Raw genomic sequence first — 25,430 nt, forward strand, 5'->3', positions numbered from 1 at the left:
GTTTAGCTGGAGAGGCCTAGAGAGACTCAAATTAGTGTCTTGAGAGAGAGAGGGTGCTGTGAGAGCTCATCTGTGTTATAGAATAGCCAAGCACTTACACGATGTAGGCTGCTGTAAATGTTTGAGCAGTTTTACTCAGAGATGACATTTTATTAGACATGGGATACTCTAACTGGCTTCATAATTTCTGCTGTTCGTGAAACTATGTGACTTTAGAAAACAGAAAATTTATTGGTTTGGGATTAAGACAAAGAGAGAATTCTAAAGCTCTTAGCAGTGAGAAATCTGCAAACCTGTGACGGTTTATTTTGTTCTGTCTTCAGTTTGTCCCCCTGGCTTCCATGGACACCACTGCAGCCAGCCATGCCCTCAGTGTGTGCACAGCAGCGGTCCCTGTCACCACGTGTCAGGACACTGTGACTGTTTGCCAGGATTCTTTGGCGCACTCTGCAACCAAGGTACTGAGCCCAGGATCCCCAAATGCCACCATCTTTCCCAAGTTTCTGTGGCTGTGACTCTGCAGTAAGACTGATCACAGTGTTTCTGCATTTTTTCCCCTTGTTTCAGCAGTTTAGATCACAAGAATTCTTTACTTCAGAGGCAAAATGCAAATAGGTACTTAGTCACCCTTTTGTAAATGTGATGTGCTCCTGCTTTCATAAATAATACAGGTCTGCCGCTCTGTGTTGAAATGAATACGGAATGAGACACCTGCTGTAAATATATCAGCCATCCAATGGTTTCATTTTCCTTTTCGCTAAGCCTATCATATCCTAAATGTCGATGACACCTTCACACACTGTTTTTCAGCAGGAGCAGTAGGTATTAGTTAAGGTGCAGGACAGCTCAGTTACAGAAGACCAAACACCAAGTTAATGCATGCAGCCTAATGTACACCACCTAGGACCTGACTCTGGGAACAGCAGAAATCACACGCATCCAAACACAAGTGTAAGAAACAGAAAAATTGGCAATGAGGCAGTGAAAGAGTTCATTCTCACAGGTTAAGAATAGTTCCAACTCTCCCCAACGTGCCTCGCTGTACCTTTTTCTGTACCTTTGAATGTTAGTCCACTTTTAACCACAGGTTCCATTTTCAGTCTTATCCTAAAACTGCTTGCAAAATCGTTACAGTATTCGGCAGAGTCTGAGTTATCGCATACCACTGGGGGTATTTTCTACACACAAGTTTAAAAGAGATTATTCTTAATGGCTACTGCCCTTGTGAAGTCACCATCCTTGTAAAAATTGAACTGACATTTTTTAATGACCTGCTTTTCAGTAAGTTAGAAATTGCAGACAGTACTTATGCAAAATCATTAAACAGATTAAATGTAACCATGTTTCCTTTTCCCTATGCTGTATAGTCAACTAAACATTATACCAATTAATTTATTAAAATGAACATATTTCAGTGAATTTGTCCATTTTATGTGAAAAGTTAGCCAGATTTCAAAGCGTAAGCAGGACTAATTATCCTCTTAAGAAAATTCTATTTTATTTTTGCTCAGATGTTCAGCACTTCTGGTTTTACTTTGAAATGTTGATCTATCCAGCAAATTAATTTTAAAATATTCATGTCCTAATTAAAATCAATTTGTGTGTGCAGTTTGTCATAATGAGTTAGCATGTAACTTTATTTTGGAGAAAGAAAAATGCTAATTAATGTTTTCCATTAGAAAAACGTGAAACAAAGATTTCACTTTTGAATTTTCATCTCCTTGTGCTGTCTCTTTTTCTGGCAGCAGGAATGTTCTCCCATCAGCAGCAGCACATGCATGCAAGGAGCTGTGTAACCTCCAAAATTGTACAAGTTGACATGGTTGTACTAAGGATTCTAAGCAGCACAAAACTAAGCAGCTGTTTTATGAATATCTTTCCCAATCATGTAACAAGATGGATTGATAATAACATGTTATTGCTGCTGCAACACACCTGACATCCCACAGAGACTTTCAGAGTCCCACTTCAGAGCTTTTATAGCTAATTAACATCACTGCCTGCATTGTACAATCAGGTTGTTCCTGAAGAAGGCAGTATTAGTCCTTACCTTACAGCTTTGTTTAAAATGTTTGAAGCATTTTGAGAAATACTTGTATGTGGATCTCACAGCTTTACAAGAGAAGAACCATTTTGGCAGGATAGGTTTTGTAATCCTTCTGTGCTGACATCCTGGAGGGCATCATACTATTTCACTAAGACAAGAGGTGCTCACATGGTAGGAACCCCTCTGCTAGCTCTCACTGTGCCAAAAGGAAGCATTTCTTTTATAAAATATGACCTGTTGCCTTTGTCAGAATCAGTGTTTGGACCACAAATTTGTTAGTATTCCACATTGCAGTGTAAATCAGTCCCTGTTTTAAGTAAGTCTTTTGAGAACTATTTTTTGTACACATAAAAAATCCAGGCTTCATTTAAGTGATGTTATCTATCTCCATCTTAAAGATGCAATAAAAATATTGCACTGAACTGCTCTGTATAGAGTACTGGAAGTGAATAATGATGCTAGCATATATGAAAACCTGGGCTGACATATCATTTTAGTTTTTGCTCTTTCTGTGATATGAAGCCGTTTCTTTCCTTCTTTCTTTCTCTTTGTGTCCGTATATTGTTCTTTTCATTGTGTCATATAATGTGTTTAGTTTTATCTCTTTTCAGGTAGAGAACTATTCTGTTTAGCACATAATTTGAAAGCCAACTTTATCCACTCCTACAGATAAGTCTGCAGCTAGACTATACACTATTGTTTTCTGCATCATTCTCAGGTTTCTGCCATAGTTAGAGTAGAAGATGGCATATTGTATAAAAGCAAATGAATCACAGCTCAGGATTTCAATCTGTGGCTGCTTCACAGTCAGGATAGATCGAGGTCACCTGCAGAGACTGCATATGAGAAAGTGAGAGGGACTGAAGTGGTAAACCAGTTGCATAATTCAGGGAAGTGCCTTAATCACTTTTTTGACATCACTATTATTTACCAGGATACAAGCCCAGTTCCATTTGTTACATTCTTTCCAAAGATGGACTGTGGATTTTATCTTGTTTTGAAAATATATTTGTTTTTGTCAGGGAACACAGCCAATAGGAGCACAGAAATTACACATTTCATTCATTACCGAGCAGAGCTTTCCATCAACTTTAAAGTTAAAGATTTCCAATCGTTTGGTGTGAGGCTGAAGATATACCTATTAGTTTTATGTCACTGTGCTTAGGCTGCTACAAGATGATTCTGGAAAAAAAAAAATCCAAGTTTCTTTTCTTCCAACTTCAGGAACAAGCTAGGTGGCCAGCAAGAATAGACCCTACTTTTATAAAGATACAGCACAAGTTTAACAACTCTCAGTCAAAAATATATAATCCGTTAAACCTTCATTTGCAACGTAATTGAACATGTACTACAGCAAGGTGAATGGGTGGATAGATGCCTCTAACTATATTAGATTCATTTTCCAGCAGAAAAATATGTTTCAGGATGTTTCATGTTTTTATGCTTGGGAAGTAAGCAAACACAATGGACTTGAATGCTTTCTTCTGCCTCTTCCTTATTTCCAGAAAAATTTTGTCCATTAGTCTTCAGCAAAGAAAAATGTCGTAATTATTTTTCTCTCTAATTGCTAAATGTTAAGTCCTGTGACTTCGTAATATTCATTATGAAGAGCTTTCAGTGAACTGCCTTGTATTTCCACAGTCTGTCCCAGTGGAAAATATGGGAAGAACTGTGATGAGGTCTGCCAGTGCACCGAGAATGGGACGTGCAATCCTATTGATGGATCATGTCAGTGTTTTCCAGGCTGGATAGGGAAGGACTGCTCTCAGAGTAAGCAAAGAGTTAATTTTCCACCTTCACTTTAAAATAACATGTTTTCCTGTTTAGTGTTTTCTGAAAGTTAAAGGCAGATTCTAGGAAAATCCCTGAAGTATTACAGCAGCCAGTGCCTTACTCTCTTTATAGCTTATTTCTTTTAATTAATCTAAGTTAGCTTTGGCTTAGTTTATGCAGTTGGAATTTGCCGAAGCCGTTACTAGCTCCTATTACAGGGAAGGGAGGTCACAAGCTCTTATCAGAAAAGAAAGCTCCATGCTCCCTTTTAATTTCTAGCTGAATTCCCTTTTATTTATTTTTTGAAATCATTTTCTTTCAGCTATTACATTAGAAATTATTAACCTGTAAATGTTTTCATGTACTGAGCCCATAGAATTGAGAAATTAGGCAGCTGAAATATTTCTATTAAATGTAATTTAATTGTAAAAGTCAATGTGGGCTTGGAGGGATGGAGGATTTCTTCTCAAAAATTGCCCAGGTAGAAGATTGGCATTTGCTGATCCCAAAGTGTCATTTCCTGAGAGCATCCCTTAATTGAAGATAGATCACAGAGGGAAGCAATATCCTATCATTCAGAACTGTTACTTCATATTCAGGATACAACTAGCATATTAGACAGCATTCCAGAGTAAAATATATTAAACTTCAAGTGATAAAGTAGGAATCGGATAAAAACAGACGGCTGTAATTTTGCTTTTATTGTGTGTCTTCCACAGGCAGAATATTGCTGTCACTCAAAAAAAGAAAAAAAAAAAGACAGAAAGCTGCACAGATTCCTCATTATATTTAGCCATGTAATTGGGAAATGACTGTTAGTTTCTGTTAACCTTGAAAATAGATGAGATTTTCTTACCAAGTGAGGCAGGCCAGTTGAGTAGCAACAACTGCCAGTTTAGAAGGCAGGAGGCAATGGTGATAGCTGCTTGGTATTTTGGACGAACAAAGCAGGAACATGCCTGTTTCCACAGTTACCTTCTTGTAAAGAAAGTATAAATCTCCCAACGTGAAGCTGGCCTCACACCAGGCTCCTGCGGACACCTGGCCTGTTGTACTGCAGTACGGCACGGAGCTATTTCGGTCCCACCTCCCTCCGCACCAGTTAACCTGGGATGACCGAGAGATGGAGCCACAAAGGAGATAATTTTAGCTCCAGCTCCAGAGCCAGTTCTGGAGGCATTAAAAGACCCTGCAGCTCTGACTTACAAAGGCTTTTGAAAAATATTTCTGTTTGCTTATAACATGAATACTTTAGGCCAAATCCTGTTCAGCTTTACATTGTGTGAGTTCAGTGACCTTTTGTTTGATTTACGTCATGGCAGGTTTTTTGCTATTCATTCTGGCTTTAGATATGTCTGTCATATGCCAGAAACTTGCATTTATCGTCAGAATCGGAGCCAATGGCATACATGGAAATAGGCATGGTTTCTGTACTTTCAGGTTTCCTGGGAACCATGCCTTATTAATTCATGTCTTTAATAGGAAGCAATGGAAAGTGCTTTTTAAAGCAAAAATATAGTTGTTATATTGAAGGGTTATCATCATTTTGGATCTTTTAGTCTGGCACTAATAACTGTAACTTACTGCATTCATTTTTGGAGGGAGGCTTAAAATAACTTCTGAAAATGTATTAATATTGTACTTGTAGAAATATATAATAGACCTGGAGATTTTAATTTAATATTATCCCCATCAACAAAAGCAATTTGATTTTGTGGATGGGAATTCATACTGAAAGAAGTTTTCTTTACATTTTTACATAATTTGAGTAGTGCTCTACGCTTCAAATGAATGTGGTAATTTTAGCAGTTGATTGCATAGCAAAAGTAAACCACGAATAGCTGTGCTTTATTATGCAAGAATTCCTGAATATCAAAAAGAAAATTAAATTACCTCCACATCTTAAAACCCTGTCTAAATTGTCTTCACAGATAGTACCAGTAAGGCAGGGAGAGTCGCCAGAGCACTTAGCATAATGTAGTCTTGAGCATCACTGTTTCAGTGGTTCTCAGTGCCCACACGGAGCACAGACCTGATGCTGCCACCTGACCTACATGGAGAAGAAATCACTTGTGCCGGGGTTGGCCAGTGCAGGTTTCCACCTGGCTTTGCAAAGCAGTTGTTGGCTTGGGAGAACCAGTCATGGTCAGGGAATCGCTGCTGCAGCGATGCCAAGCTCCTCAGTGTGATGTCCTGCCTTTGCTGGTGTCTCACAGGTTCTCTCTTTATTGTGGTTCCTCCACAGAACTCATGTGGTATCATTGGTTTTTTGTCAGCTGACAAACGTTTCTTATTTTCATAGCTTGTCCCACAGGTTTTTGGGGCCCTGATTGCTTTCATTCATGCAACTGCCACAACGGAGCAATGTGCAGCCCTTACGATGGAGAATGTAGATGTACTCATGGTTGGACGGGGCTCTACTGCACTCAGCGTAAGCCGTTCAGAGACGCTATTTTGTCAGGGAATCTGTCAAAGTATGTGCTGCTACCTCGTGTCTCTTCCAAGTATTGCAGTCTTGGCTGTTAAACCACCTGCTTCATACTTGTGAATAACTTTGTGCCACCCTGAAGGAAAATGTCCTGAAGCTTTTCGAGGTTTTTTATACCTTTGGCACTCTGTAAAAGAGGAACCAATCATTTAGATTATTGACTCAGTGTCAGAATTTGTACAGTCCTTGCCCCTGCTTGTTAAAGCCCCGATACACGTTGTCTGCTCTAGGAAAGTGTCTGAGATTTCTCATCCTACCAAAGCGAAATTATAAGCACTGTACGACAGAGGAGATCAGATTCTGGAGAGCCTTCTGAGAAGGCCCTTTCACTTGCAAGTAATTAATTGATCTCTGGCCTTTTAGAGAATTTTTGTCTAGCCATCTTCTTTCACTCCTTGAAAATGTAGTTTGTGTACATGGATCAGGTTTTCATTCTTCTGAAAGGCTTAAGAGGCAGTTCTGTAAGATACAAGAAACACTACTGCGAGAAAATTGGCTGCCATGGTAGCTCTGCATTTAGATCATCAAATAAATGTCTTTAGATATACAGAGGCTGAAAATCCTTAGATTTATAGGCCTACCTATTTTGTGCTGTTAACACATCTGGCTTTGTGTTTCAGCTTATTACTTTCCTTATTCTGATTCCAACCAGGTTGCCCAACTGCTTTTTATGGAAAAAACTGTGCCAATGTCTGTCAGTGTCAGAACGGAGCAGACTGTGACCACATCACCGGCCAGTGCACATGCAGGACTGGATTTACAGGCAAACAATGTGAGCAAAGTAAGTTGCTGCATGACTTCCTTTTCCATTCCTCTGTGGGGAGGGTTGGGGGGGGGTCAGAATTCTTTGCAGAAACGAACTGAGGCCATGAACTGAGGTGTGGATGTCAGTAACATCGCAACCCCAGGCACCTTACATAATACACAGGGAGAAGAAGGCACCTCTGGAAAGCCAGCCAGTTTGTTTAAGTGTAATGAAATATGGTGAATCCACTACAAATTAGGCCTTTCCATTCCCACCCTAAAGTTAGGTGAGATAAAAGCAAGTCACTGCACTCAGTGGATGTAGCCTTCCCAAACCTCTGGTACCTTATTAATGGAAAACCACAAACGGTATCATGCCTTGTTAATGCTGTTGAGAGCAGCAGCATTAGTTTTCCCTTGGCATGGAGGAAGACAGAAGGAAGACAGTTCAAAAAATGTCTTTCTGCTCTGACTTCTGAGTAATATTGGAGTTTTCTTGCCAAAGCTGTTATGCTATAGATGTGGACCAAATAAAGATTCGTCTTTACAATGAAAACAGGTCAAGGAAACAAAAGTTGTTTGTCATTTTTGGAAGGATTACATTTAACTTGAGTAGTGAGCAAGCGTTTAACAATGAACTTCAATTACCTTGCAAGGGTGCTTGCATATCTTACTGCAATTGTTGTCAATGTCTTGCTGGCATGTTTAGCACACTGTGCCAAATAGCTTCTTTTAAGAACAAAGATTTAAGGTAGTGGAAACTGTATGTGCTGTAGTTGAATAATTACTTGTTTGTCCAGTATAGTAAATCAAAAGAAAATTCTCACACACTTACTTGGATTCTAAATACAGGGTAAAATCCATCTCACCTCACCATTGCATTAATTCCACCGATTTATTTATTTATTTATTTATTTTTGTCAGTGGCTTAATACAGTAACATCCCTGCTAGCTTTGCAAGTGAAAAGCCTGACTTAAAGCTTCTTCACTGAAGCTTACTTTACACATCTGTGTGCATGCATTAGTACGTATAACTAAATTTGTGAACATGTTTTCCATTTACACATACTTACATTCATCCAAGTATGTGTCTCAGGACCAAATTTGCATGCTCTTGTAGGGATTACATATGGCACCAGTGTAATTCTGTAAGTGGCCGATTGACTGTGAATTTGTGTGCTCCTCTACTGCAACCGTGAATAAAATAGGAAAGTAAAAAGTTTCATATAGAACTCTATCATAGTAGATGGTTTTATACAAGAAACAGCACTTATAATCTATAACCTTTGTACAAAGCCTGAGGTTTTATTTTCTATCCAAACTACTAATGTATTCATTTATTTGCTTTTGTGCTACTTAATCTAAAAGTATCTTCGCATTAAGACTCCTTCCTCCTCAGAATCCTGCTGGATGGGCAGTCACATCCAGCATGATGAAATGCCTAAACGCAGAGGCCTGCAGCCTTAAGTAGGACCTGTAACCTTAAGTAAGTTACAGGTTAATATCAGAATGTGCATTAATTGAAATAATTTTGTTTTTCATTATTTGGGGACCTGCATATGGAAGAAAGAGATGCACCTCTAATATGTACTGCAAATCATTATAAAGATGCAGGCTAATGCTCATTATTTAATATCAACATCTGCCTACTGGAAGTTACTTAGAGACTCGCACTGGGGAGGTGTTGTCACGCTGTGCAAAACATTTGTGGTGACACAAAAGAAGTCACATCTTAAAACAAACAACGTATTTTTAAGAATCATAGCAAGTGTGCATGCGTTCAATAATTTCTTCTCTATAAAAATAAGTAGGATTTGACAGAAGTTGTTTCTTTCAATTTGATATTGAATATTGCCTCAAGAAATTTAGTAAGCTGCCTACAGATTTATTGTAGTAGCCCATCATAGTAATTGTATGAATAAATTTCTCAGTTGGACATTCAATCATTTTGTCTTTGATAGAAATATAAAGGCACAATAGAAATTCCTTCAATGGTAGGAATTCTAATACAAAAGTGGAGCAAATCAAACCATTCAGATGCTCAGTTCTGTAATTCCATCTCCAATGCTATATTAATCCTCTAGCACTAGTGGTAATAAATATGAAAGTATGTAGGATTTGTTTGGTAAAAGTCTATTTTGTTCATATAAAGGTAAGTTAAACTTCTGTTTGCAGTCCCCTTGTGAAAACAACGTACAGAGGTGGTGGAGAATGCTTTGCTCTTTCAAGACGTTGTCTACAGCTTCTGAGATCATGCCCTGTTAAATTCTCTACGCCTTTAATATATATCAAGGCTTTTAAAGTGTGTACATATTATAAATTTAATCATTGTGAAGTCTTGTATGACTTTTCCAGAAAGAATGTTCCAGCTCAATAAGTAGTGCCTCAAATTGTACACTAAATACAGTTATCTCCGGCTTAAAAACAGAAATCTAACAGTAGTGTAATGCAAGCTAAACAAGAGAGACTTTTCTGCTGGCTTCTCCATGTCAAGGATTTCACCCTCTCCTCAAAACAATCAGGATTCTTTCCAATCTTTTTCTTTGGCTTCCCAGAGTGCTCACCAGGAACATTTGGTTATGGTTGCAAACAACTGTGTGAGTGCATGAATAATGCTACATGTGACCATGTCACAGGTACTTGCTACTGCAGTCCAGGCTTCAAAGGAATCAGATGTGATCAAGGTACAGTGAAATTCTGTTTGTTAAATCTCTCTCTCTCTCTTCCCCTCCCTCTTTTTTTTTTTTAACAATGATCTACTTGCTTTAAAAGAGTAGTATCTCAAAAATGAAATGTGCAATTCAATTTACAATGTATTATGAATTACTTTTAACAGCGGCTCTCATGATGGAAGAATTAAACCCCTATACTAAAATTAGCCCTGCTCTTGGATCAGAGAGGCACTCAGTGGGAGCAATAATTGGAATTATTATTCTCCTTCTAATTATTATGGTCTTGCTGGCACTGTTTGTGTGGTATCGACGGAAACAGAAGGAGAAGGGCCATGACATGCCAAGTGTATCTTATACTCCAGCCATGAGGATGACTAATACAGATTACTCACTTTCTGGTAAGGGTCTTTTTATGTTAATCAAATACAGACTTGTATTCCTGTATGTTGGAGAAACAGAAGCTTCTGTGATGTATAACGTGCTATCGAGCATCAGAAATAATGACATTTCCGTTCTCGCCCTGAATACCATGATCTCTTAACAGGGACAGGAAAGCAAATATAACTTGCAACTGATTTAAGGTGCTTTATGCGTGAAATATTACTTACAAGATACTGGCTATACCTAGATATGAAATATGCTGCATAGAATACACAGACTCCCTTTTTAATATATATGTCAGCTGCATTTCTAATGTAGTGCAAAATTTTCCTTTGTGAAACCTTCAGAAAACCTTTTGGTGAGGAATGGGGTTGACTGGGTTGATCATAAGGTTTTATTTTTGTCTGTTGCAGTTTTTGATTTGAGCCCTCCTATTAGTTGTCACTTTCTTCCGTGTGCAGACCAATCCCCATCATCAAGACAGCTGATGGGAATTTTCTTCACAGGAGCTGATGAAAGCAGGAGTGAGGAAGAGGGAGGTTCTTTAGTCAGAAAAAAAGTAATACTGAGATCATATTTCATGCTTCTTTCTATCTTCTGCTACTGGCATGGAGGCCAGCTTGTCTTGACAGATTGGCTGAACTTTGGGGGATGTGATCTCCTCTTTAATGCTGTTAATCTTCTTCATTCCTCTCTGGCCAATATCATACAGAGTGCCAGATAGGAGATGGCTTTACTTCCTTCTCGTTTCCTCCAACCTGTCCCCAGTGGGGATCTCCTCAGGGTTTGCTGCCTTCTGACTGCACTTTGCTCCACGTCCCTTTGGATGGCTGCAAGGCTGAAGCTGCAAGTCTGAGTAAAATCCAGCTTCTGCAACAGGCAGAGATTGACCTAGCATCTGTGGATGCACCTGGAAGGAGCCTCTCAAAGCAGATATTACTGCAGCTGGCACTTAATCAAGGAGCTTCTGTCATGGCACCATGACTTTGGTCCTTGTACAAGGGGCACGATGTCCTGCGAAGGCATATCAAACACATCAGGGGCTGCTGGGTGAAAACTCTGCTGCCTGAGCTCATGTTTAGATCACTCAGGCTTATACTAGAGCATTCTTTCTTCTGATAGCTACAAGATGGGGAAAAAAAAACAGCCTTGGACCTCCTCCGATTGCCTCTTATTTTTCAATTTTAGCTTTGCAGGCTCCTGCTTAAGCTGCCCATTTGGGTAAGAAATTTATGAAAGTGTTGCCAGAGAGGGCTCATCTGATCCTTGGCTAGTTGCCAGCGCAATTTGGCCTGAAATTTGTCATTTCAACATCATTTGAAGAGCCAGACCATGAACATGCAAAAGACAACTGTGGCACATCTCAGCAGCAGTGGGGCTCCAAGTTCCAGGAGAGCAGATCACAGCTGCTGGCACAGAAAATTGGTCTGAACTTTTCGGCCATCCATTTTGTTCACAGTGACACTTTATCCATATATTTACAGAGCCTGTTCCACCTAATTTATTTGTGTGCTTTTCTAGTTAATGTATGTGTAACCCAGCATGTTTAAGAGCACAACTTAAAAATGTGAAAATAAGGTGTATTGCTGAGATTGGGAGCTCCTGACTGGAGTAATCGAACCGCTCCTTTCAGACAGGGTTGTTTTTTCTCCATATTTTACCATTAATGGAGATTTCCCAATCAACCTGATGGCATCCCAGTCTCACACTCTGCAAGAAGTCTGAAGAAAGGTTAATGCTGAGAACGGTTCTTCTCATCCTTCGCAGGTAAGATAGACAGATGACTTTCCTCCTCCAAACAGCGCTGGCTCAGTGGTGCTGCCTGAGCTCCTCTAGAAAGAAATTCAATAATGTCTCCTTCCCCTTCATCTCATTCAGTGATGGGAGTGCTGAGGCTAGGCCTTTTCTTTCTTCTTGCTTTGTGCAATCCTTGTAGCCATATAAATTTACCACTCAGGTAGCTGTGGCTGAGTGGGGTCAGCCAGCTTTTTCTGGAGGTCACAAGAACAGTCTTCTTCTTGTCTCCCCCTTGACAAACTGTGCTCTCTGAGCTTGCAGAGGAAGACTAAGAAGTCAGAAATCATGCTGCTTCATCTTCACCTCATTATAAAACGTCCACAGGTATCAGCATTGTTTCAAGTTTTGGTCTTTTTTTCAGGAGGACATGTACAAAATCTGCACAAGGGCTTCTGAAAACTCCTGCCAAATTCTCACTGTCCTCCAGTAGCTTGTCCTCCAGAAACTTTCTACCCATCACTCACCTTCCAGCTTTGGCCTTACCAATGCTGTTTTCAGGCTTTTGCTTCCATCGAGCAGAAAATCAGATGGAGACAAGGTCGCAGATAAGAAAGAGAGACTCATAGCATGGCTGGAAGGCAAGAGCAACACGTGCGTGTATGAGAACATGTGTATATTTGTGCATTGCACAGGATGCTGAAGGAGAGTAGCAATATTACATAAACGTAGCAGGGATTTCAGTCTTCACCTGGAGTCATGCATGTGGATTAAGGGCAGAATGCTATGCAGATGTACTCATGCAATGAATATAATCCTGTGCAAACCCAAGGACCTTGGCTGGGATTTCACCTGAGCAGTGACTGCAAGGTCTAGCCCGATACAGGCTATAACATTGTGGCTAAACCTCCCTCGCTGGTATTTTGCTTGTTTGCTCGTGTTAGGGTAGTGTCGTCATTGTTTCTGAACAGTCACGTGTGCAGATCACCAGCTCCTGGAGGCTGTAATTTCTTCCAGCACATTAATTGATTTCTGTAGGATGTTTTTGGTCTTTGTGTCTTCAGCTCTTCTGATGCTGATAATGCGTGCATATGTGTGAGAGAGATTATAAGAAAGGGAACCCCCCCTAGGCAGCCCTTAGACTCTTCTGTGTTTGTGGATGAAGGATGTGGCAGCATAACACACATTCTGCCCAGCAGCCAGTGGGAAAGAAAACCACCCATGCTGGGAGAGCTTAACCACAGCACGTGGATCTGAGAGCAGGCTTTCCCCAATGAGCCTGAAAGCAAAATGGTGCTCCCCAGCATGGGAACAATATATTGCATCCATATTGCATTCCAACAGAGAATTTTAAAGCACGGGTCGTTTAACTCAAGGACATGGGGACAGAAGAGAAAGCTATGCAGTAGTGCTAGAAAGCAGCAGAAATTTCATTTCAGGACTTGCGCAAAGACTTGGCAATGGGCTGAAGCAATGCTTGAGGTCTTATCAGAGTCGTAATAGACTTTCTGATATGGGTGAATCCTATGCTGAGAGCCAAAATCTAAGCAAAGCTCAATAAAAGAGAGTGTTGTGAGTCCTACAGAGTACTGCAGCTTAGATAAGACCTTTACAGAAATGATCCTACAGATGATGCACAGTAAAAGGTGTCAGAGTGAACGCTCCTGCTCAGTCTTCAGCCACTCCACTGACACCCTGTAAGGGTGGAGAAGATCCACACAAGAAACACAGCTCAGAGGAAGACGAAAGCAATTCCATTTTGTAGCTTGAGGTGTCTGGTTTTGTATTTATTGCAGAGTGCTTACTTACTGCCTTTTTTCATGGTTGGTCTGGTGCCCAGTTTCCGTGCTACGCTGTCCTCCTCCCACTGCACGATGTGGATCGTTGCTCTTCGTGTCACTTCACAACCCTGGCGCGGAGCAGAAGCTCGGTCTTTCAGGGGATGGAGCGCCCTGGCCTTCCTCCAGGCCTCCAGGGCCTTCCACTGGAGCACAGCCCGAAGCTTGAGGGCTCACAGCAGGGCTCTGTCATCACGGGTCCCTTCACAGGACACATCACTCCATGTTTACATTGACATAACCTTCATGGGTTTTTGTTTTAATTGGTGGTGGTTGTTTTTGTTTTAATTTAAATCGTTCTTTTTATTTTTTTTTAGCCTTTTAAGTCTTTACATGCTGTTCCTAGTAGAATAAAATTCTCATCTTTAGGAAGAGGGTTTTTTTTAAATTTTTCTTTTTTTTTTTTTTTTTACTGGAATAGCTTTAGATTTGAATTTGATGTATTTCCAGCCAGCAGTTATAAGAGCTTCATGAATAAATGTGTGGAAAATGGACTGTGTTATCAAGGTAAATCAACCTGTGTGGGTACTTAAGTATCAACCAAATGGAACTGTGTAGAGGGAGTAATTCTGAGTCTATGGTGCCGCATGCAATGAGGGAAGAAAAGCTTTCTGGTGACGCAGGCTTGTGTACGAGCTCAGATTCATTAATTCAGCACCGTGCTAAGTAGCGGGGCAGTCTGGTAGACTTTTCACTCAGCTCATTTCAGGTGCACAGCACACGCTACACCCAGATAAGCCGGGTGTGAACTAGTGAAGTGTCAGCTGCCTCTCCCTAACGTCGGTATGGCCCTCTTATCTCGCAGCAGAGGCAGCGGACCGTACCTCTTTTACTTCAGGCTGGTCCTTCTTGCCTACAGCTGAGAGGGGACACACAGATAAGGGAAGGGGGAAGGCAGAGCTGAGAGCCAGCGTGACTCAGGCGTGAACGCTCACCTACAAAGCAGAAGGCCACGGGTTGAAGCGTTTGCGTTTAGCTGGGACCGCAGGCTGTGAGAAAGGTGGATGAGCCCTGCTCCTCTGCTGAGCAGTCAGGCCCTCACGAGCGGGTCCAAGGCTGTATGTGAACAGCTGTGTTTGTGATGGGCATACACTGACTGCCATAATTGGGTTCCAGTCCCAGCTCTCATTTGCAGACCCCCAGGGGTAGCTGTTTCTTTTTAATTCTATTGCAAATATCAGCAAGTTATAGTTAGGAGAGATGGCAGAGTCCTGGCAGGCCATGTGGTCTCTGGCTGCAGTGGTGAGCTGAAAGAAGTTAAACTCAAATACTTTAGTGCTGGAATCACACATTGGTCTGAGATAATTTGCAAGCAATAACCTCGGAAAATAACTAGAACTGAAAGGTTCTGCAGTGACCTCAGAAATTGCTCTGCATGTTTCAGCAGAAAAAAAAATGCTCGGTCAGATATACATGTGCACGTGCACTTCCCTCCCTCAGCTTTGTGCCTCTGCACTTACATAATAGACACTCTGCAGATAAAACCACTTATTTGAAACGGGATATTTTGCAGTAAATTAAGCTAAATCTAGATCTCCACAAGATGTCAGCAAAGCAAAGTACATGTTCACAAGAATGCAAATGCAGGAGCAGAGAAGCAGAGGGCAAGGCAGGGTGGCCGATGGCGGCTGGTGCCCCCTCCCGCAGGCAGTGCCAGCAGGGCCCTGCTCCTTCCTCACCATCAGCTTCTAACCTTCATCAAGGATCTCTGGGACTGGGGACAAGCAGCCATCCCAGCACGTTGCATCTGAAGGTGTTTCCTGTAACTAACCTCCCTTCTTGCAATTTAAGCCCGTGGTTTATTAAAACTAACTCATTTATTTACTTCTTACAGGGCTTGGCTGTTTAAATGGTTTTGATTTGTTTGAACTTGTCATCCTTTCTTCTGATGCAGCTTTGAAATAGATATCAATTTACTATTAAGCTGAAACCAGATTGGGATTGATGTTTTCATTAGAACTGCCAGTATAAATATGATGTCTTTCTTGGTAAATTGTTTCATTTGGTAAATGTATTGGTAAGTTTAAGAGAGGAAATAAAAATGTCTCTGAGTGTAAAGCTGTAACTGCCAAAGTTTCCCTTTCAGCGCTGCAACTTGCTTTTTTTAAGCCTTTCCATAAAAAGTTCTATAAAATGTTTTAGACTCCTTGGTACCACGATAGCACCTTGGTTTTATAACATCAACTACCTTTCTTGCAACAAAAAGTTTTAATTAAATGTTTCATAACTAAAAGGGTTATCATTAGTGGCTCCTACATGTGTTTAAACTGGAGAAGAAACTTTGTTGTAGACTGTCTATATCCCGAGTGTTGCATTTCTTCCCTGACCCTCAACACAGATGGATTGTCAGGAATTATTTTCTTAAGATCTTCAAAAAGATAACTCAGTATTATATAAATATTTTGCTTTTTAAAGTCTTCTATTTAATGTTAATAGTAGTCAAGAGCTTCATACCATTATAATTCAGGATAGATCTCATCTAGAGATGTCTTATAGCACCCAGTACTCTAACAAAATGCTTATCAGTTTTCTAAACTTGATTCTCTCTAGCGTCTTTTCAGTTTCTTAAGAATCGTTATGGCTTCCAAAGTATTTTGTGATTACTTGTTTTCTTCCCAGATATATCTCAAGGTAGCGGCAGCGTACATTGTTTTTCCAATCCAAGCTACCACACACTATCATGTGGTGTGACTTCACGCTTCTTTACCAGTAATGTGGATGGAAACAGCTCCAGTAAGGTAGATATTATCCCATCCCACTGTAGCAATGTTCTTATCAGTTCAAGGAAATAAACCAGAGCAATGCCTTTTGGATCCTGTTGCCTGCCAGTGCTATCTAAAAATCCTGTGTAGCAGTTTCCTGACATCGTAGCTGTGACAGACACAAAAAGGTCTGCTTTCCCCTCCGTGTATCTTCATAATCTCTGTGCCTTGTAATGGGAGTTTCAGCATGTGCCAGCGTCGGTCAATAAGCCTTGCTGTCTTAGCAACTCTAAGGTATGTTTGCTTCTCAAAAGATAAATAACTAGATAATTGCAATTATTCATTACTATAATGAAAGTAAATCAATGAAGCATTAAGTCAGTAGTCTAACTTTGCTATATCATGGTTTCCCAAATCAGTAGACACAGATTTCCTACCGACACAGACAAAAATAGATGCAAGAAGATATCAAGGATGCTTCTGAGCACTGCTCTCATCCAGGACATTCTGAGAGCTGTGCAGTTACTTCAGGCTCTCCAGCAGAGCTCTTCAGACTGGAATACTCAAACATCCAGGACATTACTTATCACATGTTGCTATTGATTTCCTAGGACTGTTCGTGGACTGCGCTGAATTCACCACTTTAGCGAGAGACTTAGCTATGGTAAATGTAAGACAGTTCTTCCTTCAGAGCCTTAATAAGCCAAAGTGGCACGAAGGGTAGGGAGCAGAAGAAAAAGGAAATGCAATTGATTCCATTAAGGCTGTCAGCTTTAAAAATGATGGTACTTGCAGGCTGTGTCACCTTAATCCAAATGTAGCTCTGCTAACTGGAAAGCTGTGAGAACAAAATTAATGTAAAAAAGATGCTATCCTATGAAACAGAGCATGCGAAACTATTTCTACAGGTGTTCCTGTTAGACATTTTTTTGTTTTAAATTGTATTAAGAGTGCTGGCTCTGGAGATTTCTCAGAGAAAAGTTTAGACAGATGTGTAAATATGGTTTCTGATGTAGATGGTCCCTTTGCATCATGCATTTTTACTCCCCAGATTGAAAGTGCAAATGCTCATAATGTCAAATTTAGGATGAACACCACGAGTGTGGGTCTGGACCAGTAATCTATTGCAGTAATTTAAATAAAGTCAGGAAAGGTCAAAGCAAGCACCTATCTTGATTTCCCAGCCTGCAGTGCAATCTCATCACATAGCTACTTCAAATATTTAGCTGCTGAAAAGGTATAAAACCCAAGTGGCACATTTGGACAAGCCCGAAAGCTATTTGCCTCGCTGTAGTACTGGCTATCAGTAGTTGGTGAGCAGGTTGTCCTGATATTGGGAAAAAAAAAAAAAAAGGAAAAAAAAAAAAAAGGATCTGATATTTTTAGGTCACTTATCAAAATGTATGGCCTGACTTTTCTTTTACATCTTCCACCATCTTACTTATTCATGAGAATGCTCTGCAGTGCTAAATAGCTGAGGATGGCCAAAAATACGCTGCTTCTGTCTATGCAGTTTTCTAGCCAAGTAAGACAAAAGAGCATATAAAGCCCCTAATGGCTGCCTTAACGAGTTTCATTTCCTAATCAGTTTGTCTGGTGCCATTTCCACTTTCTGCAGGGAAATGTGCACAAGTTGTACTTGGAGGATTCATTTCTTTCTAGTGCCAGCTGGGGTCACAAAGGAACCAGCACAGATGCAAAATGAAAAAAAATGGCAGAGGAATTCTCTGAACTGCTGAGCCAGAGCCTTGGATGTGTTATCCTCCTGTGCTTAAAGGAGATCACGCCTCGAGGCGATGGGCCGGAGCCATTCCTCTATCACTTCTTTCAGAAAGGCAGCTTGGGCAAAGGTACAAAGAGAGGGCAGTGGGGAGATGCAGCCCCACTCCAGTTTGAGAAGCCTTTCTCTCTCATGCACTCCCCCTGCCCCTCTCATCCTCTTCTCTCTGTGTCTCTCCTCTTCCCTCGTATTCTCTCTGCTTCATTATCTGTTCTGTTTCCTTTTACATCCATTTTCCTGCTTTCCTTTCACACCCTCCTATTCACATAATTTTTGTTTTCCTTCCTGCTGCCCCTGCTCTCGTCTCCCAGTCCTGCCCTGGCCCAGCAAGGCAGAGGCTGGCAGCAGGGCACCGGCACGGCTGTGGCACTGCCCCTGCTGCTGCCACCAGTGCGCCCAGGGGACACTTCCCTCAGGAAGGCAGGTGGGCAGGGGGGGCTGACTGAAAAATCTGGGAGGTTCAGGACTTAAGTTCGTGAGGCAGGTCTGTCTCCATAGGAAGGGAGCAGTGCCAAGTCTTCCTGACTCTCTTCTAGGACCAGGGGGGAAGGTATCTCACCTCCATTTCCCCTCTGCCAGACAGATATTTGGCTGCTGCTTAGGAAGCTGCTCATGCCCTGAAGGTAAAACCTGAGGACACTGAGACACAGGCGAGCAGAGGAGTGAAAGGCCTCCTGGTGTGTACGGGGCCAGCTGGTTGTGCGAGGGGAGTGCTGGGGCTGCAACACACACAGGCAACAGCAAGTGGGAGGATAAGGGGGAGCATATGAGAAGAGACTAAAAAAAAAGGCTTGGCTTCTTTTATCTAGCAAAATGAATGCTGAGAGGGAGTATGATTGCCATCTATAAATACATCAGGGTAAACACTAGTTGGGAGAAGGGCTATTTAAGTTAGATAACAGAGCTGGCACAAGAACAAATGAGGATGAACTGGCCATGAATGCATTGAGGCTGAAAATTAGATTTCTAACATCAGATCAGGGAGATTTTGGAACAGCTTCCCAGTAAGACTAATGGGACAAAGAAATCTGATTACTGTTAAAATGGAGCTTGATCAGTTATCTAAGTGATTGTGTGCCAGGGTGTTTGCAGTAAAAGGCGGCTGGACTCAGGTGCTCGGTGATCAGAGCTCTTCCCCAAAACCTGCTCCGGCTGCCAGCAGGAGTCGGAGGGGCTGAGCTCTGTCTGTGCAGGGTCCAGGAGGTGGCTCTGCAGCTCTGGGCCTGAGGAGGAGGCAGAGGCTCCTGCAGCTCAGTGCAGGTTGTTAATTAGCAGCACCGTGCTACAAGTAAATATGCGTGAACTTGCTAAGTCAGCTCGAGTGAAACGCTGGCCCCATCAAAGTCAGTAGGAATTTTACTGTTAGTTTAAGGGAAGCCAAAATTTAACTGCCTATTAGCTCCTACAAGTAGGTGTTCCCTTTACTGTTGTGACTCATGCAGCCGCAAGCTCTAGTGATCCGGCAGATTACCAAGGAGTAAGGTGCATGAACCCAAGTAAATTTGTCATGTGAATTACTGCACCAAAATTTTTCAGAATGGATACACAGAAATGTGCACTTACCTTCACACCTGTGTCTTCACATCAGAGCTTTCAAGGCTTGAGTTAGAAGCCAGATTTTTTAATATTTTTTTAAGATGCTGAGGACCTATTTCTCTCAGGAGATTTGTGGGACAATTCACAAAACCACTCGGTGCTGCAAGGCCAGCTCTGAATTTGAGGTTTTGAATTGTTCATGACTGTAGGAATATTAATGTCACTTTTACAAAAGGCTGCAAAAGTGTGTAAAAAAACCCTCCATGTAAAACATGAGGCTGCTGCACTGGCGTGTCACGAGCACATGGAGTATCGTCACCTTGCTCTTTTGCAGAGCTCTTAGTTCCACCCTCACTCCCTCCCAAAGGAGAACAGCATCGCAGCTAGAGCCCAGGTGTTGTTGGTTTCCACAGACATCATAAAAATCAATCGCTATTAGATGTCCTGTCCTGAATTTTTAAAGCCAGCAGATTCGCATCTATTAAAGGAAGTTCTAAATTCTACCAAAGACTTCACATAAAATTAGAAATCGCAAAACAGAGGTCACTGGAAGTGGTCTGACTGGATATCACCCAACTAATAAAACCGAATTCAACCACCAAAATCATCATAAAGTGGCTTTGACTAAATCTTGCCCAAGAAAAAGAAGACTGCAAATATAGAATCAGTACAGCCTGTTCAGGAGGGCCCTCTGAAACTGAGAAACACGGGCTAGGACTGCGGGCACCTGAAGACAACAGTCAGGAGAAGCACTTAGCAACTGCTATCCTTGAGGAGAAAGGTATGATGGAATTTGCGCCAGCACTTATTTGCTTAATTACCTTGGAGTCCTTGGAAAATCTGAGCATTGACAGATAGCGTGCTGGTGCTAGCGTGCCGCTGTGATCTAGCCAGCTATCTCAGAGGGACAGATAACAACTTTGCTTTGCTCATGCAAGTATCTCATTGATCTTAAAAGAAAAGTTGCCAGGTATGAGGTAGATTTATCCAAGTTGCTAAAATTACAAGCTGGGATTTTTAGTGGGCAAATTTACTATGAAGTATTTTTTTCCTCTGGAAAAGCAATTTTGCTTTGCAAATTGAAGTATCTTCTATCGTAAGGAAAAATGTTAACAAATTATAGTGTGTTAAGAAATGATAGTAGCACAAAGAGACAGCTATGATCACATTTCTTCATAATTACTGCATTCTGAAAAACTTAGAAATGTCCCCAAATCATTTCATAAAAAAAAAAATAAAAAATCAGTTCTAGCCCATAGCTCTTCACGCCAAATTTTGGGTTTGTGAGCTGATTTATAAATCCCTCAGAAACAAGGCTTTTAATAGAAACTCGGAGACTTTAAGAAGTGTGATCTAAATGGTGCAGCTGGGTTGAAAACCAGCATTTGTGGCACTGCTGCAAGTTTTAAAGTAAAGAAAAAGCCACAGGCTCCACTGGTGGAAGCTGCCAGTGCTGGTAGCGGGGCTGCTCGGGTTTGCACTGAAAATGTGAAGGGACAGAACAGGGCACAGCAACTGGGCAGCAGAGCCTGGCTCTTGGGGGGGGTGGGGGGGCTCCTTTCAAACCCCATGTGCTGGCGCAAATCTTCCTTCGTGTGTGTATATAAATGTATGTGTGCACACATACACACGTCTGTGTTCGGGGGGAGGTTTGCAGTTGGTGTATTCACACTTTTGGGTATCCTGAATCTTCCTCCCAGGCTGCGGGGCAGCCCGTTTGGAGCACAGCTACGTGCTTTCCAAATGGTGGAACTTATCCTTGCGAAAGATTCAGCTGAACAGCTCTGAAAATACTGTGCACTTGCTTGTAGCAAGACCCAACAAGTGCTTGCACTCCCCTTCTGCCTGTGCCTGTGCAGTGCCTGCACTGTGCTTTCTCTGTGCCTGGGTAAGCCAGTGCCTGTCCCATTTGGGATAAAAACACATCAGGCCGCCTTCTGCATCCTGACTCGATGGAATTCAATCAGCAGGATTCAGTCAATGAGGGCGAGCTTTTGCCTCTGGTTGTTACAAATCTTCCCCCAAATGAAACCCAGTTTCTGAGATAGGATAAAAGCCTCTGAATGTCAATATGCAGGTTGTAACGTGTAGTGGAGGTGTCCTAAATGTGGTGCTCCTTCTAGAGAGAAGCACTTACAGCTGCTTTGCCTGGAGATAAAGGAGAGGCCGCAGAGCTTTGTAGGCTCATCCTCAGCAACCCAGCTTTGGGAAAGCTCGCCCACAAACGTCTGCCTGGGTGAGAGGGTCAGGCTGGTGCCCTGTGCCCAGCTGCAGGACGGACACCTGCCATGCCCGCAGTGTTATGGAGGAATTTGTGCCCCCAGGAGGCCTCCTGAGCCCTCCCCAGCTTGGTCACTACCTAACCCACAGGGCAGAGGACTGCATGGCCGAGGCTGTGTCCCTGTTACGTGGCACAGAACAGTGTCCCCAGCCACTACGTGGGACAGCAATTTGTCCCTCCCCATCTGGCCGTGCTGCCTATAAGGAAAGCTCAGCAGCGCAGCGTTTGGTCCACTGTGTCTCTGCACAGCGCCCAGGGAAGGCAGGTGAGAATAGCTTCGGGGGCTGGGATTTCATCTCCCAACAGACTTCAGCACAGCAGAAATATTCTTTTTGTTCCAGGTCTTAAAGCCCAGTGCGAAAGCTAAGCAAAAATTAATGAGAGATCAGGAAAAATGAAATGTTGTAGAGAGCAACAAGGGCTTCACGACTTTAATTCTTCTGAAGCAGGGCTGGGGTTTGCCCTTGAACTGACACTTCCTTCGCTGCGCTTTCAGCAAGGCTGGCTTTCAAGGGAAAAGTTTCAAGGTGGATAAGCAAAACATGCATCCCCAAACTGGTCCGATAGGAGCTTTCCCCACCTTCACGGCTGTGCAAAATCCCCGTCCCTCAGGCAGACGCATTGCTTGCCCCTTGGCGTTGTGTTTCAGCATTACCTAGCTCAAGTGAGACTCCTGCAGACAAATCCAGACCTTTTTGACACATCCTTCAGGCAGCAGCAGCCTCCTCCGGCTGGCACCGCCGCGGCTGTGCCCGTCCCAGGCAAGCGGTGCTCTTCCAGCACTGCACCTGGGTGTCAGCCCCACGGCAGATCTGCACGGGGCATTACGCCTCAGTATTGCCTAAGTTATTTTCCTTGAATTGAGAGAAATCTTCAAGCTATTGTTTCCCTTTTAACCGAGTATGCAGATGTATTAGCAACCCCCTCCTCGTTCCAAACAGTGCCTGTCTGCATGCTGTGTAGGTGGCTTTGATGCATCCATCGCCATCAGATATTTTGGTACTGCCAGCATGTCGCTCCCTGTACACGGGCATCTGAGTCGTGACCACCCCGTTATTCCTGGAAGGAAATCCTGTATTTTCCAGCATGCTTGTGTTCGTTGCTTGGTGAAGTGACTTTCCTTTGTGATTTTCCCTAATGCTAGTGAACAACTGTCAAACTTCACGCAGATAAAGATCAGAAATGGTGAGGCCAAGGTAATATACAACTCCCATTTTGATTCATGACATCAGTGGGCTGAAGTCTTGGGTGGGAACTGTCTGTTTCTTTCAGCATTAACCCGTTATCATACTTTTTGAACAGCTCAATAACAAAATCCTTGACAGAGAAACTGCAGACTGGAGACCCTACAGCTATCTGAATGAACTAGGTCAGTAATTTTTAAACAATTTAATCATTTTGGTAGGCTTTAGAGCGATTTCAAATCCCAAAGCCTTTCACAAAGGCATTAACAATAATGAAAAATATTGGTGTTGTCTTTATTTCACTGTCAGAATTGCCAGTAGTGAAAGATCAAGATTTTAAAATTGTTTCCTTTACCACAAACCACGGATTGGGGAAGCAGAGTCAGTATTCGCTCTAGTCTCCCATCCCAGGTTGGCCAGTTGAATCACTATCTATCCACTTTATAAATGTTTTGTTTTTTTTTTTTTAATTTCAATTTGGGATTTTTTTTTTCATGCTTAATAAAGTTTAGCAGTAAATACTGGCATCTTGATAAAACTCCGGAGCCTCTGGCAGGAGCTGGAATGTGTGATAGACACTGTTGTCTCCCAGACCATCATACAGTGGCCATTTTTCATGCAATTTTGAACCACCAGGCAGTGCAAACAAGCCAAGAATGAATCCTAATCACCCTTTCTGAGTTCATTCTCCCTGGTTTCAGTTTTAAGAGGGATTTTAGCAGCTCTTGTCTCAAAACCTATCCAAATCTAGTGCTTTGGATGCTATTTGTTTTCCTGTCCAAGCACTTGGAATTTACTTTGACCATGGCAGAAAACATTTGCCCTTTCCTTTACTGAGATTACTAATATCCTACTGGAAGTATACAGTGTGAGGAAAAGTGAAATACTAAATGGAATTATGGGATTTTTAAGGTGAGCTGTCTCACCACCAGCCGTCACGTCTTGCCTGTGCTCTTTGGTAACACCCCATACCTTGCTCCAAAGAGCGAATCTCCTCTGCATCAGGAAAATCACAAAAGTGTCAAGCTTCAATGCAAGGCCTTTTACATCATTATCAACCATTTAATGTTTTCTTCTTTATAATAATCTGCAGAACTGCTCTTGTGCTTATCTGTATGTAACATGGAGAGTTGGGGGGAAATCAGGATTTCCAAATGCTCCACAAATCAATTTTCCTTTTACCATTTTACAGCTTTACTCACTAGCTTTATTTATTTTTATCTTGTTGCATCCTGTACTCCTTGAGTGCCACATTTGTCCTACATTCCTCTATTTTATTTTACTAGCAAAAGTGATGCTCCTGTGGTAAGAATGACGTAGACGTGATAAATACTTCAGTTAAGTGATCTCCAGCAAAAACAGTCACATTTTTTCCACGGCATTTTTCAGCCCAAATATGTTGTTTTGATATACATTTTTCCATTTTTTTTTCTTCCCAAACATGCCTGTTTTGCACTAATTGATAAAAATAAGATTTTTTTTCTCCCTTTCCAACATTAAAATTTGTTCGCTTATGCTACCTGTTATAATGTCGAGTTCTAGTTTAGAGCAAAACCATTTTTGCGTTAAACTGTAAAATGTATTTTCATTTTGTGGTGTTGCTTTTGTGCAATGAAAGTGGCAGATCCCATTTATATGTGCAACTTTCAGAAGAAAATGAAAAACTTTAATTTTGAATTGTAAACATAAAATGTAAGTGAAGCCTAATAAGGTCAAATGAGAGCTCTTGACCTTTAAGCCACAGTACGTATGGAAGTACGGAAGGGTTAAAGAGGTGTGTCACCTTCTCATCCCACCATCAGCCTCAGCTTTCAGGGCACAGATGCCTCAGATCAGGCGTTGCAATAGCAGCCAAGCGTTGCACACAGCTGAACTTGGTTTAAGTAGTTAAAAGAGCAGTGGACAACTCCTGTTATGACCCCATGAGATGTTACAAAGAGCAGATGTGTAAGTGCGCTAGAGGCAGGGAAGAGGAGTTAAAGGTAACTTGAAGAGGAATTCGGAACTGACAGAAACCCCTGAACTCTCCTGGTCACCCCCTGATTCCTCAGCCAGCAACTCCACCGGCTGAGGCAGTGGCCCCAAAGGGCAGGCTCTTTGTGAGCATCAGGCTCACAAAAATATCTGTAAGCTCGTTCGAAATCACAGCTGTCATAAATACAAATTACAGCTGGGGGAAAGAAAATTGTAAGTATATCCATGTGAAATTAACTCAGACACTCGTCTTTTAAAACCTGTAATCAACTGGAGTTTTCTCCAAGCAAAGCGTC

At 41.9% G+C, this 25,430-nt stretch overlaps 1 protein-coding gene across 9 annotated transcripts in view; it reads left to right on the forward strand.

Moving 5' to 3' along the window:
- Positions 1-25,430, forward strand: part of MEGF11 (multiple EGF like domains 11) — a 283,963-nt gene that overhangs the window by 246,441 nt on the left and 12,092 nt on the right. For 4 of the 9 annotated variants that reach the window (XM_048076269.2, XM_013193191.3, XM_067003530.1 and 1 more), the window contains 8 exons: positions 324-458; positions 3,689-3,817; positions 6,123-6,251; positions 6,961-7,089; positions 9,608-9,736; positions 9,889-10,122; positions 16,297-16,415; positions 23,279-23,345. In XM_048076269.2, the coding sequence (XP_047932226.1) occupies positions 324-458; positions 3,689-3,817; positions 6,123-6,251; positions 6,961-7,089; positions 9,608-9,736; positions 9,889-10,122; positions 16,297-16,415; positions 23,279-23,345 (1,071 nt within the window). Of the gene's footprint in view, positions 1-323; positions 459-3,688; positions 3,818-6,122; positions 6,252-6,960; positions 7,090-9,607; positions 9,737-9,888; positions 10,123-13,635; positions 15,646-16,296; positions 16,416-23,278; positions 23,346-25,430 lie in introns of those variants that run through there. The other 5 variants (XM_013193195.3, XM_013193192.3, XM_048076270.2 and 2 more) reach the window with 3 other exon arrangements.

This window comes from Anser cygnoides, chromosome 11 (genome assembly GCF_040182565.1).
Source record: "Anser cygnoides isolate HZ-2024a breed goose chromosome 11, Taihu_goose_T2T_genome, whole genome shotgun sequence".
Lineage (NCBI taxonomy): Eukaryota > Metazoa > Chordata > Aves > Anseriformes > Anatidae > Anser > Anser cygnoides.